Source organism: Centroberyx affinis, unplaced genomic scaffold (genome assembly GCF_046629955.1).
Source record: "Centroberyx affinis isolate AG114_WGS23_722 - 3 ecotype Tasmania unplaced genomic scaffold, CSIRO-AGI_Caff_v1 ptg004188l_1, whole genome shotgun sequence".
In the NCBI taxonomy this organism is placed as follows: Eukaryota; Metazoa; Chordata; class Actinopteri; order Beryciformes; family Berycidae; genus Centroberyx; species Centroberyx affinis.
In genome coordinates this window covers 45524-65527 of record NW_027281940.1, presented here as the reverse complement: position 1 = coordinate 65527, position 20004 = coordinate 45524, and the positions used below count along the sequence as shown (strand labels likewise).

Here is a 20004-nt window from a genome sequence, read left to right as displayed (position 1 = left end):
AGGCACGCATGCGCATCTCTTGTGCGCTACGTCACACCATTCAAACTTCAAAACTTTATTAGTATGGCATGAATGTACTATTTTGTGAATAACCTTTGGAAAGAAGTCAGTAGTTATACATTTGCTGCTTTTTGTTTTATGTTGTTTTCCTTTTGGCTGCAAAATTCTTCATACACGAACAAAAATCATGAAAAGTGGGCTAAGATTTAATATGCTCTTAATAAATCTAAAATATATTATACAATCTTACGATCAATTAACAAAAGATCATAAACATTAAAACTTTGATGAATCCTGCATAACCCTTACCGCACTTTGACCACTTATTTATGTTATTTTACTAATTTATTCATTATTTTTTCAGATTTCTGTATCATTTCTGTATCAATTGTTTTTGTACTCGCCTGTGTAATTATCCTTTTAATTCTGTGAACCACATTTGTATGATGTAGTAGATTTTCTGTCATCATTTCATACTGCCTGACTCAGAGAAACTCATGCATGCATTTGTCACGAGCAGGCTGGATTATTGCAATTCTCTGTTTATCGGTCTTTCAAACAAAACAATCCATAGATTACAATTTATCCAGAATTTAGAAACAGAAAAGATCAGACCATATAACTCCAGTCCTCCGGAACCTTCACTGGCTGCCTGTTGTTTTCAGAATACAATTCAAAATCCTTCTGTTGGTTTACAAAGCGCTTGCTGGTCTGGCTCCACAGTACATCTCAGACATGATGTCAGTTTATAACCCCAGCAGATCTTTCCGGTCACAAATCTCCTCCATGTGCCTAGAGCACTTTCAAAGTCTGGTGAGATGGCTTTCAGTATTTATGCACCTAAAGTATGGAACAGTTTGCCTGCTGATCTTAGACCTGCTCCAACACTGTGTTCTTTCAAAACCAAACTAAAGACCTTCCTTTTCACTCGAGCATTTTCTTAAATGAACACACTGTATTTGTACATTATGTTTGTTTGTATGTGTGTATGCAGGCTATATGTGTTTTTATGTGTATGTATGCATGGATGTTTCTGTTTATTTGCACATTTCTGCTGTTTTATTCTGTTTTTATGTAAAACACTTTGAACTGTTTTTGTATGAGATGGTGCTATACAAATAAATTTGAATTGAATTGAATTGCCTGCATCTTTTTGGAACTCAAAAAAAAAAAAAAAAAAGTATGGCGTGTTTTGTATGTAAGGGATAAAGCATCTTTTCATCCTTTCTCAAGAAACCAAAAAACACATTTTACGCTTCATTTTGATCTTTTATTTTCAGCTTAGATTATGTAACAGTAGTGTGTGTGTGTGTGTGTGTGTGTGACTGTGTGTGTGTGTGTGTGTGTTTGTGTGTGTGTGTGTGTGTGTGTGTCCTTGGTTCATCAGAAGTCGCATGTGAGGTCAATCCAATTAAACCATCTCAAATATGTGGACAGAGACCAAACTAAAAAAAATTTGGTACAGCAATCCTTAAAACCAAATAAAATATCCATTAAACTCTCAATATCATTCTTAAAAGGCTGATATACTTTGCAAATAATAATCACAGGCTAACTCTGGTCTTTAACACGATATGAAACCTTTGTGTATTTGTTTGTTTGTTTGTATTTTTCCCCCCCAAAACTCGGTAACACTGCATCCATCTCCGTTCCAGAAACCAATGTGGTGTGGCGGCCGGCCGGGGGAGGAGAGAAGGGGGACGGGAAGCTACATTAGCGGCATAGCTGAGCTCTCAATATGAGAAAGCTGACACACTGGACTTTGCCTCTCATTTAATATTGTTCATCGTAGGAACTGATTCAGTCTTGTTTTCTTCATTTGACTTGATTTATTCTCCTTGTTCTTCTTCTTCCTCCTCCTCCTCCTCCTCCTCCTCCTCCTCTTCAGCATAGTTGTGTGTAAAGAGAGAGTAGCTGTTTGGGTCGGGCTCTAGCAGCGTTCTCCTCTGGTTAAAAAGTGGAAGATCTCCATGCATGCTTCCGCTGCCGCTTTAGTCCTTTTCTGGCACCAGCTTCAGCACTTTGCCGATGGCGATGGTTTTACCTGGAGGAGGAAGAGGAGAGGAGGAGGAAGAGGAGGAGTGAGGGATGAAATGTTCAATTCAAGACTTCTGCTATTTTCATTATTTAAGCGTTTAGGTCTCAAAGCCACAATGAAACGGCATTTTGAGAGCGTCTTGCTTCCTTGAAACCGAAAATTGGGGCGGGAAATTCATTTAAAAGTGTAAACCAATGGGATATCAGTTAGGGAGAGAAAGGCAGTTGTATTTGATGGGATTTTGTTTTATTGGAATTTTTATTTATGCATACTGGTACATGATGAGGTAACCACTAAAGATATGGTATGTATATGGTATTTTGATATAAAAATACAAGAAAATTAAAAAATCTGCAAATGTTTAGGCATTTATTGTTAAAGAGGTCTATATTATGGCATGGAAAATTAGCTAACATGGTGAAAAAGTCATTTTTCATTGTGACCTGAAGTCTGCACTGCACATATGTAAATATATATGGAACCATCCAAATCTTCAAACTCAAAAACTCGTCTTTCTCTCTCTCTCACTCCCTCACTCTCTCTCTCTCTCTCTCATACATACACACTAGGGTTGGGTGATATGTTAAAATTTTCCAACCGGCCACCGTCAGCCCATCAACCGGCGATTGCCGATATATTCGCGCAGGTGTGTGTGCAGCGTGAGCAGGGGGCGGGGCAGTCCCCCACTCCCCATCTTCAGCGAACAATCGTGGAAGAGCTTGTTGCCAAAAAGAATACAAAATCCCCTATTTGAGATTATTTTGGTTTTAAACCGGACGAAACTGGCAAGTCAAAGACCTAAATTAAGTAATTTGCCGTCTTTGCAAACGAGTAGTGCCGGCAAAAGATTGCACGAGCATTTGTGAATGCACCATCCTGCTGAGCACAGCTGAACAGCTGTCTCACACTATTTGAAAAAGAGTCGGATGGCATCAGATGAAGGAGCCTCCCTCCGCTTGCAGCCTCCAAATGAACAAACCGGTGGGGATAACATATTATGCTATTAAAAGATCAGGGTGCACAACTGCACATACAGCTTTTGGTCTGGTTCTCAAATATGATTTATGAATTGACGTTGCTTTTCAGCACCGATCGATCGGACAGCAACCACTAAAGAGGCTTAATTGTCATTTAGTCACTCACTGCCCTGTTTTGTGAAAGACTTGTGGGAAATCAGTGCAACAAGAACGTGCAAAATATGGCCCAACTCCAACTGCCAGTTCCTATTCGCGTATGCTTTGAATTGCGCTTCACAGGTTAATTATTTACCATTAAATTAGACCATTAAATTAGCAAATTAAAATGACAAAAATCGCCCAAAAAAATCAACCGGCGATGGACTCAGCCAATCGCCAATAGCCAATATATATTCGTCCTACCCTAATACACACACACACACACAGAGTGACCTTACCTTCATCTCGCAGTGTGAATCGGCCCATCTGAGGGAAGTCTTTGAAGGTTTCGAGGCAGATGGTTCCCGCGGCCCGCAGCCTGGCGATGCAGACCTGGTCCTGCTTAACGAAGCGTGGTCGAGTTTTGCTCTTCTCCCCCGTCTTCTTGTCCACCAGACAGATTAAGGCCTGCGGGCGGGACCAAACAGTTTGATTAAAGTCCAGTCAGGCCGGGCGGTGAGCAAAAACTACTGACTGAAACATACAGTCCAGTACTGTAAAAAGGTTCGAGCAAAAAGTTTGGAAAGTAGAGTAGTGACTTACTGTGATTTGCACTTCTTCAATGCAGGTGTGGATGTGAAGGACTGCATTGTAACCAGGGCAAATGATTGATTTGTGCTCAATGATGACGATCTGAAATGAAAGAATATCAGCAAATGAACAATATAGAAAGTTAATAGAAAATCAAAATCAGAAATTAGAATCACTTGATTTGCAGAGAGTCATACATATATACAGTATGTGTTGGAGATTTTGATGCAGGAACATATTAACATCACATAGTGACATAAGTATATTTTGGCAAATACTGTAGAGGGACAAAGGGGCTTCTCATTCAGTTTACCAGCACTTGCCAGATGAGTGTAAAAGTTAAAGCGTACGAGTGTTTTGTTCAGCACTCTATCACTATGTGCAGGTTAACGATTATTATTGTCCCATATGGGAAATTTGCTTTGTAGCTGGGCATAAAACACAGTTCATCCTCACAATAAACAACAACAGAAACACATAAAAATGAACAATGGAAAGAACAGAAGAAGAAGTGGGAGCATGTGGTGGAGAGTTTTATCTGTTAGCATCAAATGGGATAAACAAGAATTTCAGTCAGTTTAATGTAGGCTGTGGTTCCTGAACCTTCCAGCTGAAGAGAGACGCTCAAATTCTCCCCCGCCAGCGACGTTCTTTGGTCTTTACCTGTGCGTCGAAGGTGCGGCCCGAGTGGCAGAGGTTGTCGGCGTTGCAGAGGATGAAGCCGGGGAGGATCTCCTCTTCCTCGATGCCCTTCAGCCTCAGCTTCAGGTTCTCTCCGGGAGTCGCATCGTCCGTCTCCACGTCGTCGCTCAGCAGGCTCAACACCTCCACTGTGTGCTGCAACACGGCAGAAAGCAGGTCTAACTTCCCCTTTACCAGTATAAGACTCATAAAATGACTGAGGCCCCCGTATCCAGATTGTGTCTAGATCTAATGTAGCTGGATTATTTACACCTGGTCTCTGGTATACACACTCCAATCCATTTTGTCAATATGTTACTGCCTGCTTTATTTATTTCCATTTGCATTACTCACATTTTTCTTTATTTTTACTATTTTCCACATTTTAGAATAATAGTAAAGACATCAAAACTATGAAATAACACAAATGGAATTATGCAGTGACCAAAAATTGTTAAACAAATCAAAACTATCTTACATTTTAGATTCATTAAAGTAGCCGCCCTTTGCCTTGATGGAAAGGCAAACGCTTTGGAAAGAAATTCATACATAGGATCAACTTCACTATTTATATTTGTCTAAGAAACAAATTTCAAGCATTTAAGCAGAGGCCTTTAGATCAAAATGGCTTTAAGAGAATGAAAAACATAGAACATTCAATCAGGTGTGTCCAAACGTTTGACTGGTAGTGTAAATGTGGATTGGCAATACATTGCATTTACGCTAATGAGGCCAAATGCGTCCCTCGCTACCTCCGGAGCCGGTTTGGGCGATTGGATTTCAACCCGTCCTCAACCTGTCTTAATGTCTCTGTATTTTTAAGTGGTTTAGCGTTATCCAATTACAGTCTGATCACCCAAGACGTGTTAAAATCAGGTGTAAAGAGGCTCTGAGATGATGTACAGGGAAAGCCACAGCCATTAGTAAGTGTTTTAACATAAATGAACACGTTTTTGCTGTAATGCAAATGAAACTTTTTACATTTTATGCATTTAGCTGACGCTCTTCTCGAGGGAAACTTACAAATTACAAGGAGTTAGGGTTCAGTGTCTTGCTCAGGGACGCTTGGCTGGTGTGGGAATTGAACCTGTGACGTTTTTGGCTACAGAACAGTCTCTCTTACTGTCTAGGCTGCAGTACAAGTGATACAAGAATGAGGCCTTCAGGTTATTTCCAGTAAATGGTTAACTGGTCCCATGTGAGGAGATCTCACCCTGTTTGGCATCATGACCAGCTGCTGGGCTTTACTGATGGATCCGGACTCCAGCTTCCCAAGGATCACCGTGCCCATGTCCTGCAAACACACACACACACACACACACACACACACACACACACATACACACACACACACACACACGTTGAGAAGGATCAGAGCAATTTAACGTCAAAATCAGCGTGACTCTGTAAGTGTGTTCAAGCACCTTTCTAATTCTGTTGAGTGCCACTTAGGTACTTAAAGGGTCGGGTTGCATGATTCTGGCAAAAATGATCATCTTGATCATTTAGCTGGATAGTGTGATTACAATTATTAATCACAGTTAATGATGTGTTTAGTGGTTCCCAGTGATTAGAGGAACATTTTATTGCACATTTTGCATCTAGACTATTTTAAACTAAACTAAGCACAAAAAGGCTGCATATTCCTTTTTTTTTTTGTTTTTTACATTTTTTTATTAATTCAGGGGAGAGCAGAAGACTATACCTGTAACACTGTCATGATCAATGTAAAGAAATAATGTATAGAAGGAACATGCAGCCTGTTTCTTGAGTGTGGATCATAGTCGGTCTGATGTGTATATATGACATTACAGGGCCTAATGCAGCGCCCATTACCTAATGCACTCTGGAAAACAGTGCAGCTGAGTGTACGGGCTACACAATTCATCATGTGTAACTGTATATTGGCATTTTGGTCTCCACCATTAATAACAGTAGAATTTGCCAATATTAAACCATTTTGTTTAATTTCATTTAGAATGCTGCTGCAGATGAAAATAACCAAGATGTTGAGATAAAATGCAAAAACTAAAATAAAATAATCTTGTTCCCCCTAAATCATCGAGACGAACCCCGCGTTCACACTGCGAGCAACGTGTCAGCGAGCCTGTCGGCCGAGGAAAGTTGGCCACAGATGATCTTTATGCGGTCAGCGGCGAGCAACAGCCAGATTTCCATGCTTCCTCGTTTCCCTCCCGATGTTGTTTCAGGGACAATAGTTCCAACTGGCAAGTGCAACATAGGCAAGAAGTTGTTTACAGCCATTCGAAGCTTCCCAGTTCTCTAAGACTGCAGGAATAAACATCTCAAAAACAGAGAGCGGCTGCTGCATCATATCGATGGGTTCGACGGTAAACTCTGAATTAGCGCCTGCTAGTTAGCGGTGTTAACTCAAAACGATGTGATGTTATGAAAGTCAATACCAAAGCAGTGATAAATACACGATTTCCCTGTTTGTGGCTGCTTCATAGCTGCATGAGAGCACAACATAGATGCAATCGGAGCTTCTCACACCGCCCAAAGTTGCTCGCAGTGTGAACACGGGGTAATGATCGTGGCTGATAATAATATTATTTGATAATTGTGATCCCAATACCAAGCCAAATAAGCAGGATTACTGTTTTAGCCACAACTGTGTGGCCCTGCTGCATGCGGTACGGGGGACTTGGCTGGCTGAACAGCAGTATCCAGCTTCCAGTTAACTGAACCATAATCCCATTACAGCAGAAGAACACCAGGCTTAGTTAGGACTACTTAGGCTCACAGCCTCTGCATAAGGCTCTTATGCAATCACAGGAAGAGAGGAGTCTATAACATGAGGAAACAAATCAACAGAAAGAGAGGAGGATGGAGGGGAAAGGCTGCAGAGGAAAGAGGAGCCGATGATTTATGTAGGAACGACTGAGAAAGCTCAGAAATAACTCGATTCCATCGACACTTCTGTGTCGTGCTGCTTCCAAAACCTACACCAAGACCAGTGCCAAGAAGCCGAATTATCCTCGAGACAAATGACTGTGCGCAGGCTGCAGTGTGTGTGTGTGAATTCTTGGAAGGACACCCAAGGCGAAGGAGAATGAAAAACTGGAAAAGCTGCATTCATTTTTTTGGCCAAACAGACCGAAATAAGTTTTGCTGAAAGTTTCACGCCTACTCATCCGCCGAGGAGCGTCTGGTGGAGAAGACGAGCTCGCCCCAGTTCTCTGCTTTCCCTTCGCCTTGTGGAAGAGAATCAAATCCCTCCAGCTGCTCACCTTGTACTTGTCTACAATAGGTAGTCTGACTGGTCCGTCGCTGAATCTGGTGAAGTTTGGCAAACTGTCCAGGTGGGGAATAAATGGCAACCCTCTGGTAAAGAACAAAGAAGAAGACTGTCAGCCACAGTGATTAGCAGAGAGGAAATCGATAAATATAGACTTCTAATATCTGCAGCAAGAGACAAACAGTGTTGACACAAAGACATTTCAAATTTAAACTGTTTAAAAATACAATTCAAATGTTCTAGCTCAGTGATTCTCAACCTTTTTCATATCAAGGACCCCTAATTTGGGAACTGGGCCCCTAATTTGGGAACTGGGAGTACCCTGTTTTGCATTTAACCCTGTTCGCGTCATATTTGTTAAGCTGTCAAATATCCATGCATGAATGCAACTACTGTCCCACGTGGGCCACCATAGGACATTCATGGCGTCTATGACTGTTGTTTTCTTTTCCAGTGCATTTTGGGAGAGATTTTGTTTTTTTTTTCAAATCAGAAATCCACTGAGTAAGCAGTCTGAAGCAGCAGAATATTTTGACACCACACAGCCAGCAGTAGAAGAAAACGCCGACCTTCCACAAACCACTGCGTCAACAAAAAATAAAACAACCAATATCGTAAAAAAATAAATAAATAAATAAAACAATCAGGGGGTGAAAAATGGATCAGTTGGGGACACAGAGGGGGAAAACGGCTCCATCCTCTTATGTAAGGCTTGCTGCCAACTTCCAGCAGTGGGCAGAGATGAAAACAAATGTTAGTGGAACAAATTGATAATTTATTTGCTAATGTGCAGCGCAAATGTATTCTTTCATAGTTCAATAGGATTGCCCCGGAACAAGGACAAATATGCCCCAGAGAAAATCAGATCAATGGGGCAAAAAATGCCCTCTGAAAAAAAAAGTTATTTGTTACCCTGAAATGAGCTGAACTGTGTGTAGATCCATACTAAATGGTTACATACGTACAAAAGAGGAAAAGTGCATACAAGTTTCCCTTTATAAGTCCCAATCAACTTGTAGTTTTGTGCATGTGAACGAGTCTCACATCCCACCCCATTAACCACAGTTGGGAATAAATGGTTAATGAAACACCCTTCATAAATATGCTTGTCAGTCTATTCTGAGAGAGAGTTAAAGAGTTAAAGAGTGCTTGTGAGGGAAGGCGAGATGTGAGCGGTATTGTTTGTTTGGTGGATTTAGCTCAGGTACCACCAAATGAAAAAAACAAAGTGTCACAGCAGCAGTTGATGCCGAGCCGGAAATAAAAAAACAGAAACAGTCCGATAGAAAGGTCGCCGCCAAGAAGCTCCCCGCTGCACACGGGCAGAGCGTCGGTGGCGCCGGCGGGGCCAAGGCGACACCGGAGCTCTCTCTCCCTGACGGACGGATCGGCTCTAATGGGGGGGAAACACTAGTAAGTGGCACTGTGCCGGAAAAAAGTGGGTGACACCCACACGGCATTAGAGGAAGGTGACACTGCTGCGGGTGACCCAGGTTTCCTAAATGTCCTAAATGTGCCTTTTGTTTTTGGAGAGTGAACCTAACCACGCATCCAACATTGGATTTGTCTCCCAAAATAAATAAATAAATAAATAAAATAACAGACTTGACGTGTTTTCATTCTCATTCGTTCTCATTTTGTGATTCGGCATATCATCATGAAGCAACATCATCGCCTTTCACAACCCTGTGGCCGTCGGTCCAATTGCTTAACACCTTGAATATGTCGCAATTAATTTGGACACGCAACAAATAAATAATTCTGTCCCTCTGGGATATGATAAGAAGTCTGTGTAATTTGATAGAGAGCATAAAAAAACTAAGTGAAATGTCATTAGAACATTTTACTTTATTTCACTGCTTTGCCATCGGAGTCTCCATTTCTCAGCGTGTCCAAAACGTGAGTACGAATACGTCAAAGTTTCCAAAGGGGCAGGCACCTTCTTATGTCAGGTTTGGCATTTTGGGTTTTTCAGTTTTTCAGTTTCTGGTTCAGTGTGGTAGGAGTGTCTTCGTTTTTTTTACTTGAGCTGTTGGTTTATTCCGTGAATTTCTGTGTTCTATATTTCTGATGTTTGTTGTTGTCGATGTTTTTTATGTTTTTTATGTAACCTGATGTGTTTCGATGCCCGCTGCGGACCAAATTTCCTTCGGGATAATAATAAAGTTGAAGTTGAAGTTATAAATCCCAATTTTTGTGTGGAAAGTGGTGTACACATCTTTCAATCCCCGATTTGTGCGTATGCAATGTTTTATAAATGTAGCCTCAGGTTCTTTGTTCTGCCAACAGAAACATTTTTAACCTCCACCGCTCGGTCAAAAATGTTTCAACTCACAGCGAGAGAGTGCTGAGCTTCAAACAGGTTTTCAAAAGCTGCTTAGGTAGCCATGATCAGCACTCCCAGGTTTCTATTTACGACTAGATAAGAAACCTATTATATTTATTAGTGTGGCATGACACAAGGAGTCTGGCCCAGGACCTTTGTCACACGTCATCCCCCTCTGTTTCCCAATCTTTCCTGTCTCTCTCAACTTTGAACTATCTAATGAAAGGCAAAAATGCCCTAAAAAAAACATAATCTTAAAACAAACAAACAAACAAAAAAAAAACCCAGGACATCACATTTACATGGTATGCACCTTAGCCCAATGAGCCACCAGGACGCCCAAAAGTAAAGGGTTAGGGTTAGGGTTAGTATTGTGTTGTTTAAAAATGAATATGAACTTGTTTTCTTTGCATTATTTGAGGTCTGAAAACACTGCATCTTTTTTTGTTATTTTGACCAGTTGTCATTTTCTGCAAATAAACGCTCTAAATGACAATATTTTCATTTGGAATTTGGGACAAATGTTCATTTTCAATGTTCATGTTCATGTTCATTTTACTCAAACACATACCTATAAATAGTAAAACCAGAGAAACTGATAATTTTGCAGTGGTCTCTTAATTTTTTTCCAGAGCTGTATATGTTTTGATAAGTATTGATTCTGAGATTTTCTATATTCTATACTCAGCATGCCATACATTCGGTACCAGCCTCAGTAGAAACCCACTCACAGAGCCTGGAGACTTACGTGTACCAGGGGCACTCGGTCACAGGGTCCTTGAGGTTGGCCCCTGTGAGTCCGGAGCAAGGCATGAAGTGGATGTCCTTCTTGGGGTTGAAGCCCACCTTCTTCAGAAATGGCACCAGCTTCTCCTTACACTCCTCATACCTGCGGGACAGAAACGAAAGGATGGGCTCATTTACCGGAAAAAATATAAAATACATAACATCTTTCATTTTACGTAAATATCAGTGACGTAAATATCAGATCAAGAGTAGAATCAGGAAGGACAGGGCATAAGAAAATTAAAGAAAAACATTTGGGTTCACTCACAATGTGCATCTAAAAGTGGGAATATTTGTTGTGTTCTTTTATCTTTCTATTTCACTTGATTTGAACTGCACTAGTTCACTTTTTAAGTCTTTTATCTTTTGTATCTCTTGTCTGTACTTTTGCACTTTTTAAATAGTAAATCTTTTACTGTATTTTTTATTACTCTGTAAAGCACTTTGAATTGCCTCAGTGTATGAAATGTGCTATACAAATAAAGCTGCCTTGCCTTGCCTTGCCTACACAAGGTGACGAGGGAACTGAAGAAGAAAAGGATTTGTTGTTAACATTTTAATGAGATCAATGAAAGAGAGCGTGGTTTTGTTTAGAGTAATATCCAATAAGGACATTGGTCATTTAACAAAGCAATCGTAAACACAAACTGGCCTATTTGGTTGAAAACAATATCACGATAATGATAAGTATCTTTTTATATATCACAATATGACTTATTAAAATGTTTCATACCTCATTTTTTCCAGAGTTTTTAGATATATTTTGCTTATCATCAGTTTAGACAGCAGAATTGTGTGTCATGATATCCGAAAATCAGCACATCATGATTCCACTGAAAGACGATAAACGATAATATTGAATTATCCCCCAGCTGTAGGTGAGATGCATCGTTCTCCCAGGTTTTGTCAAACTCTGAGATATCGTATTTCATCTTATATCAGCAAACCAATATATCGGTCTAACCCTAGTCACTACATGAATTGTCAGGATGTCCCTGCACCGCTGTCATCAATACAAATTCAATGACTCATTCGATTCAAAAGCCTCAAAAGGAGTGTCAAATATTTGGGTAAAGAAAAGAGAAAACAGAGACAAAAGCTTCATGTCTGGACCTGACGAGTTAAGACCAAGGGGAAAAAACTGAAACTGATGTGTACAGAGACCATTTTACACGCCTTCATCTCATCACGCCTGGATTACTGCAACAGCCTTTTTACTCGCCTGAACCAAAAATCTATTGATCGACTCCAGACTGTACAGAACTCAGCTGCCAGGCTTTTAACCAGAATCACATCACTCCTGTTTTAGCCTCTTTACACTGGCTCCCAGTATGTTTTAGAATAGATTTTAAGAGTTTTACTGAGTTTTACTTCATGGCCTCTCTCCCTGCTATATCTCTGACCTCTTAGTACCGTACGTGCCGGTACGTACTTTGAGATCCTCGGGCAGAGCAGAGGTCTTTTGTCTGTTCCAGAGTCCAGGCTGAAACTAACTAAAGGGGACAGAGCGTTTGCAGTCAGGGCCCCGAGGCTCTGGAACGATCTGCCCGAGGAAATCAGGTCGGCTGAGTCAGTGATCTCTTTTAAGTCCCTTCTTAAAACATACTTTTACCGGAGAGCCTTTCCTGATTTTACTTGAGTTTTAATTTCCTTTGAACTGTCTTTTATTTCCTTTAAAAAAATGTTTTCTTCTCCTATCTTTTCCTACACTGTATTGGTTTTTATACACCAAATTGTTTTTATCTGTTTTCTTTTAAAACCTGATGATTTTATGACTTGTCTTGTTTTATTTTGCTGCCTTTGTAAAGCACTTTGTAACGTGGATTTTGAAAAGTGCTCTATAAATAAAGATTATTATGTGTCCAATCTGTGTTTGCCCAGGCTCCCGTGTTCTGCTCGGTTCACCTTTCAAGGCTCCAGTTGACAGTGGGGTCGTCCATCTTGTTGACCAGGACAATGAGATGTTTGACTCCTGCTGTCTTAGCCAGCATGGCGTGTTCCCGCGTCTGCCCTCCCTTCTCAAAGCCCGTCTCAAACTCCCCCTTCCTGGCTGAAATCACCTGGTGTGAGCCAAGAGGAGACAGGCGGAAAGTCAATGTTACTGCCACTGATTTACAGCTAAAAGCACCTTTTACGGCTGTGGTGTTGTTTATATTTTGGTCAGCTTATCACAGAGTTCCTATACAAATTCAATGTCAAAATCAGCACTTTTTCCAGACCTTAATTTCTTGACATGAAGATTTTGGTTGGTGTTTGGTATAATTTAACTCAGATTAGGGCTGCAACTAACGATTATTTTCATTGTCGATTAATCTGTCGATTATTTTCTTGATTAATCGATTAGTTGTTTGGTCTATAAAATGTCAGAAAATGGTGAAAAATGTGGATCAGTGTTTCCCAAAGCCCAAGATGACGTCCTCAAATCTCTTGTTTTGTCCACAACCCAAAGATATTCAGTTTACTGTCATAGAGGAGTAAAGAAACCAGAAAATATTCACATTTACGAAGCTGGAATCAGAGAATTTTGACTTATTTTTTCTTAAAAAATTACTCAAACCGATTAATCCATTATCAAAATAGTTGGCGATTAATTTAATAGTTGACAACTAATTGATTAATCGTTGCAGCTCTAACTCCGATAGTCATCTTGTCCCAACTAATTGCACCTGCCATATCACTCTACATATGATTATTCTTCACAGCAACAAATATCAGAATATGTGAGATGGCAGGGGCCTAAACCACAGTAAATGTGCAGTCTTATGTGTATCAGGACAGTACAGCAATATTTTTCCATACTTTTCTTAACTTGTTTGTGCAATTTCTTTTTAAAAAAAACTTTTCAAGACATTATTTTGCAGGTTGAGGGAAAACGGGTCCAACAAAAACGGTAAAATACAACAGTTGATCACAAAATAACTCCTGGAGTGCAGTGAACATCACAGACTGATGATACAGTGAAAATATCCAAGAGTGGAATTTAGCTTACTGTCAAAAACACACTGCCCAAACATTCCCAAACAGAGGCTAGGTTTACTAAGTTATATTAGGCTATTTTTTTTTGTTTATTTCTTTGTTTTTTACAATGGATTTGTAGAAATGCAGATGTTGATGTAGATGTGTATGCCTATTACAGAAATGTTTAAATACATTATATAATTTCGGGCCTCTCCTCCCTTTCCAGAGTCCAAATGGCTGCCATTTTCGCCAGCAACTAGCTAGTTAATGTAGCTAGTTAATGCACTACTGATAACGTGCTGATTGGTTAACTTATCTGTTGCTATGGAAACGGAGGACGCTCTGACATTTTTGTCAAACAACTCCGAACACAGATTGAACATCAGACGATACAAGTCCAAACAACTGTGATGTTTGTGTGTGTTGGGAGTTGTATGGGCAGCGTGCAACGGGCTCAAGTCTGCAGAATGTAAATACAGTATGTCCACATGGCTAAAGATCATCCAAAGACTGTCCACCTTACATCACATTATGTCATTTACACTTTTGCCTAACCCTAACCTCCAGCCTCTCTGGCTCATCCAGTAGAAACCACCTCTACTGCTACAACCCACCACTATCACTCACTCCTGTCCAACATTTTTACTATGTAGCGTTGTCTCTTTCATGTCAGTGCCTGTGTTGAAATAGCCTCTGGGAGTGGAGCGTACGCCGCTGCATGTCAGCTGTCAGCCGCTATCACACCTTTATGTGCGTCTGTCTTTTGTGTCGGTCACTGAACAAACGCGGCGGCTGCCAACATTTCAGCGAGCCGCACTTGCTATTAACTATGGCAGCGACTGGCAGGTTGTACAAAGGGCATCCTACAAAGAATGGTAAATCGAGACAACGCACAGCGACAGTGCATTGTGTGTGTGTGTGTGTGTGTGTTTGTGTGTTTGTGTGCGTCTGTCTGTCTGTCTGTCTGTCTCACCAGGACTGCCAGGTCAGCTTGTGACGCCCCGCCAATCATGTTGGGGACGAAGCTCTTGTGTCCGGGGGCGTCCAGGATGGTGAAGTGTTTCTTCTCCGTCTCGAAGTACGCTCTCCCGACCTCCACCGTCTTCCCCTTGTCTCTCTCCTCCTGGTTCGTGTCCAGAGCCCATGACAGGTACCTGCGGCACAGGCACACACAGGCGGCCATGTTGACTGACAAAAACAAGTGTTACAAGTAGGGCTGAACGATTTTGAAAAAATATCTAATTGCGATGATTTTGACTAATATTGCCTATTGCGATATGATTTGCGATATTAGAGGGAATGAGAATTTTTACATCATTATTCTCAATTTCACTGAAAAATGTATTAAAATGATTATGGTGTGATTTTTGCGGGGATCTGTACCAAACAAAGATGTTTTCTTAAGTCTGTAGAATATGATGTGTAGGCCAGGACATCTCTGCAGCACCACAATATGTAATATAAAATGGTATTTTGACACACATTTCACCTTTAACAAATATTGCGCCTCCAGCGATTCGAAAATTGCAGTAGGCCATATTGCGATTTCGATAAAATTTCGATTTATTGTTCAGCCCTAGTTACAAGTGCTTAAAAAAAACACACGAGTGACAAACACGCTCGTCGTAATCAAAGGCCTTTTGATATCTCGCTTTAATAATTCACATCCAATTCCTTGGTGATTAACTGGCTGAACGACTCGGTAATAAACACGTCAAACACCGAAATGTCATAGAAGCGCAAATATAACGTTTAAAGGCTTTCATCAACAGATTCTGAGCTAATCCATTCACACAGATTAATGCTCAACGTGGAGTAAATGAACCAAATGTTTAAAAGAAAAATGCTGGTGTCAGACACAACACAGTGAATAAAGAATAAGAGGAAAGCAAAGAAAGGAACACATCAGCCATCAGACGTTGTGGAGGACAGTTCCTTTCCAGCTCCACAAGGCTGAAGCCCGGTATCAACACAAGCCTTTCTCACCATGTCTCTCTGTTCTTTTCTTTCGCTTCTCTTTCGTATTTTTCCAGGGTTCTTTTCTCCACCATTCCAGTTAAGTACCTGGCACAGAAAAGACAAGAAACATCTGAAAGGGTTGTATTGAAGGCATGTGGGTGATGTTATATTTGTTTGATGATCTACGGCTTTACGTGTGCATTGATGAAAACTCGGCCTAAAGTGAAGTCGGAAAAATACTTGAAATGTACAGCAGGTGCGCTTCCTCTTTAACCCTTTTAGTTGCTCTGCTATTATTAAAACTAGAATTTATAACCTCCTCCTCTCCTCTCCTTGTCTCTTCTCCTCTCTCCTTCTCTCCTCTCCTTGTTTCGTCTCCTCTCCTCTCTCCTCCACTTCACTCCTCTCCTTGTCTCCTCTCCTCTCTCCTCTCCTCTCCCCTCTCCTCTCCCCTCTCCTCGTCCCTCTCCTCTCTCCTCATCTCCTCATCTCCTCTCCCCTCTCCTCTCTCCTCTCTCCTCGTCTCCTCTCCACTCCTTGTCTCCTCTCCTCCATTCCTCTTCTCCTCTCCTGTCCTTCGTCTCCTCCTCTCCTCTCTTCCATGGTGGGACACACAAATACACAAACACACAAACCACTCTCCAATTATATTAGTGGGACATGAGGATAGTGGCGCTCCAAAAATCCAGAAAACAGCAAGACCTGGTCTTAGTTTATCATTGTTTTATTTTGGCTTTATGCTGAAATGTGTTTGCCCAATGAAGCCGAAATTAAAATAAAATGGTAAGCCAAGACCAAGTCATGCTGTTTTCTGGATTTTTGTAGTGCCACTATCCCATGTTCTTCATGGCTTTGTTTGAAAAAAATACTGTTGTGCTAGAGGCAACCTGTTGCACTGTGATCAGCACACATATGATGATCAAAAAGATATGAAGAACTGATCACTCACATGATCTGTCCTCCAATAGTTGATTTGCCAGCATCTAAAAAGGCAGCGAGTAAAAAAATAAAAACATAAAATGAATACAAGTTGCTGCAGTCTTCCTTGGATAAAAAAAGGAACAAAGGAATCACAGAGAAACTCTTGTCAAATGAGACGCACCCACATGACCGATGAAGACCACGTTGACGTGCTCCTTCTTGGGGGCGTCGGGCTGGGCCGGGGCCACTTTGGGCATGGGCATCTCCTCCTCTTCCTCCTCCATCATCTCCTCATCCTCCTTCGTCTGGGCGCCCTCCTCGCAGGCTCCTCCCGCCCCCGGGGCCTCCTGCCCGCCGCCTCCTCCGCCTCCTCCCGGCTCCTCCTTCTGCTCCCACGTCTCTTCTTCTGTGGTCATGTCTGCCTCTGTGCCTCCGTTCTCCACCGGAGCTGGAACGATTTGCCATATTACACATTTACTGCAACTGTAGACCTGCTAGTCTGCTTCCAGAGCTGTGCTAAAACAAATTTCCTACTTGGAAATTTCACATGAACGCCTTCCAAAGTCAGACGGTTAAGTCGGAAAGACAGAGAAAATTTTGCTACCCGAGTTTCTGAGTTATGACACAACAAATAACCTTCTCATCAAGGCAAAAAATAACGTTTTGTCAGTCAACAGTAAGAAAAGACATAGTTTGCCAGACTAACCCAACATTTGTTTGAATGAAGTTCGTCTAATTAGCTTGTATAGCTGCAGGACACCCGGGTTTGTTTATTATTTGTCTTCCGGGTTTGATTTTCCAACAAAACAGCACATGAATGCAACGCTGTTTAGCAGCCGACTTGGAAGTCCTGGATGTTGGACTTTCCCACCGGCACATGAACGCACAATTAATCCTGATACATTTTTGGAAACAGCTGGAAACCAACCATCATCTGGACCTGCTCCTGCCTTGACCACACCCTGACAAAGGCTCATTCAAACCGAAACCTATCAGCCAGTTATAAAAGTTTTCAAATTGCCAACGTGAAATAAATGCTACTTAATTTTTTTTAAATATATTCTTGTAGTACCCATTGCTTTCTGACATTTCTGTTACCGAATAGTGCTCATAATCTTTGATCTTTTCTCATTTTGAGATTCTCTTCTATTCTTAAAAATCTAGTTGGCTGGTAAAATAGTGAAAATAGTAGTTAAACTCTGGGATGTAGCAGCTACTATAACTGGTGTGACTGTATTACACGTGTCATACAAAGCCTTGAGGGTGACACATAGTTTCATTAATTTGCCTTTGTAAACAAACTATAAAAGAAGTGTAATGCTTCTCTATGTGCTGGCCTGCAGTTCATCTTCTTCTGCTGTTCAGTCATAACACTATCAAGGCAATGTTTTACTAAGCAAATGAATCAAACTGTGAAAAAACATAAACAGTACCCAGACAGTGAAAACTGCTGAGTGCTGAAGAAAGCACCTTCCCATGGCAACACACAAATAAGCCTTGCGTCGCCGTAACTATGAAATTATGCAGCCCAGCGGTCATGCACAAAGCCTGTTTTCTTCTCAACCACTGTCATTTATAATCAGCCTGGGAGAAACAGAGCTGATGGAAAGTCAGGAAGCCACTCATGCCTCGACTTAGTCTGAGAGTCCAATCTCACGGTAATCATCATGTGTGTGTTTCAGAAATGTTCAGAGCAATTTGAAGAGCGGCTTAATCGAGGAAAAGGGCAGGTATTAAGAACAAGGGTCTCCATGAACATCTATCACTTGGAGATACAATAGAAATTTCATACTGAAAATGTACACTTGATAAGAAGTGGCCGACAACAGCCTCTCTATGCCACTCAGACTATCGTTCATTCTCTTTTACAGTCACTAGATCTGATCTTTTCATTTTGTTCCTCTTTCTCTTTTTTCGTTACAGGACCCGGCCTCTCAGGGGGAAAAAAAAGAAAAGAAAATCAGTTCTGTAACTACTCAGTAACCTGAGCAGAGGTGCACAGCGTTCCAGCTCCTGCCAAAATGTAAACGAACCTGACTCCAGCAAATAAAACCTAGTCAGCACAGACTGATATGACAGTATTTCTCCACAGCAATCAAACACAGTCAAAACGCTGTGACAAACATCAGGCCTAAGCCTTGGGCTTGGGGTACTGGACATGCAGCGCTTGATATCTTTCACCGTGTGCGTGTGTGCCAATGGGGTGTCTATTTTGGGCATGGACAAGTGAGGTTGCATCATATTATAGGCCTAGACATAGAGATGCACGTGGGTTTACCAATGTCAGCACTCCAAATATGGCTTCATAACATCCAGAATGGCCTGAAATAATGTAAGTATAAGTATAAGTAATAAATATGGGAGGCAGGAGTAAAGCTGAATCAAAAGTTAAGCATCATATCTCTGATAATTTGCATGGAGTTTGGTTTGAGGTTTTCGGCCCTGCTTGCACCACTTGACAGTTTGGCCTACATGTGACAAAAGAGTGCCACACCTGTCCTGGGATAATAAGCAGCCTGGCTGGCAGATTTGTAAGTGAATAACATAAACATGCAGCACAAACACAGCACTGTGGTTCCATACCGACTGTTTCTGCCACCTCCATACTGGCAACTGGATCAGAAACACCTTTTGGGAGAAAAAAGAAAGAATTTCAAACTTTCATAAATATTTATTACACAGAGGGTGTTGCATTTTTTTATTTCATTATGAATGCCACTGCCCTATAATTCGGCTGCAGTATTAGGACTCCCAGTTACACAACATTAACAACACTGAGTCGACTTGTTGACTACTGGAAATGCCATTACAGCAGCTACTGACTGGCCACTGACTGCGAGTTGCAGGCAGGAAGGCTAGCTGGATTAGCAAGCTAGCAAGTTCAGCTAACTTCCAGCTGTCTTAGCTCGTGCCTTTATTAGTCCAGCCGAGCGTGAACCTACCGCCTGGAGCCGGGATTTCCACGGCACTGCTCTGAAGAAAGCTCGGTACAAACACCGGGGCGTTAACGTTGGGGACAAACGGCTTGGCGTTGACGTTGAGGGCGGCGAAGGCGGTCTGGAGCCCCGCCGCGGCAGCCGGGGCCTCGGCATCCTCCTCCAGCTCCCACGAATCCGGGGCTGTGTCTCTCGGGTCCATCGCTGCTTTTTCCGGAGTTGACAAGCTTTCCAGCGCCGGGAAAGGCAGCGGGGTCTGCGGGTCCGTTAAAACGTGCTTGGTTGCGAGTGTATTTAGACTCTCAGCAGCACGTCTGGTGAAGTTCCCATCGCTTTGTTACGCCTTGTTTTGGGAAGCATATGGGTCCAGTGGCCGACGCGAGGCGGTGTACAGCCGCTGTAGTTCCTGAAGTGACCGCTAGGGGCCGCCCGGC

The 20004-nt window shown here is 41.7% G+C and overlaps 1 protein-coding gene across 2 annotated transcripts; it reads right to left on the bottom strand.

Moving 5' to 3' along the window:
- Positions 1 to 1284: 1284 nt before the first annotated feature.
- gspt1 (G1 to S phase transition 1) lies at positions 1285 to 19954 on the bottom strand. Of its 2 annotated transcripts, XM_071542798.1 has the most exons (15): positions 19577 to 19954; positions 19218 to 19262; positions 16970 to 17082; positions 16816 to 16924; positions 16663 to 16696; positions 15741 to 15818; positions 14728 to 14908; positions 12702 to 12856; positions 10759 to 10899; positions 7677 to 7770; positions 5639 to 5719; positions 4408 to 4581; positions 3757 to 3846; positions 3453 to 3621; positions 1285 to 2044 (listed from the first exon to the last, which is right to left on the bottom strand). In XM_071542798.1, exons 1-15 carry the CDS (start codon positions 19770 to 19772, stop codon positions 1992 to 1994), a joined length of 1713 nt encoding a protein of 570 aa, XP_071398899.1. In that variant the 5' UTR covers positions 19773 to 19954; the 3' UTR covers positions 1285 to 1991. The 2 variants fall into 2 exon arrangements, with proteins under 2 accessions (XP_071398899.1, XP_071398898.1); XM_071542797.1 differs by having other exon boundaries at positions 16816 to 17082.
- Positions 19955 to 20004: the final 50 nt, after the last annotated feature.

What these genes read in the sequence shown, in the direction of transcription:
- gspt1 (XM_071542797.1), bottom strand. Translation starts at nt 19,772, where the DNA reads ATGGACCCGAGAGACACAGCCCCGGATTCGTGGGAGCTGGAGGAGGAT. An exon ending in AAGCTGACCTGGCAGTCCTG is followed by an intron (nt 12,857 to 14,727) that starts GTGAGACAGACA and finishes GGCTCACACCAG; the next exon opens with GTGATTTCAGCCAGGAAGGG. An exon ending in CTATTGTAGACAAGTACAAG is followed by an intron (nt 5,720 to 7,676) that starts GTGAGCAGCTGG and finishes GTGTGTTTGCAG; the next exon opens with GACATGGGCACGGTGATCCT.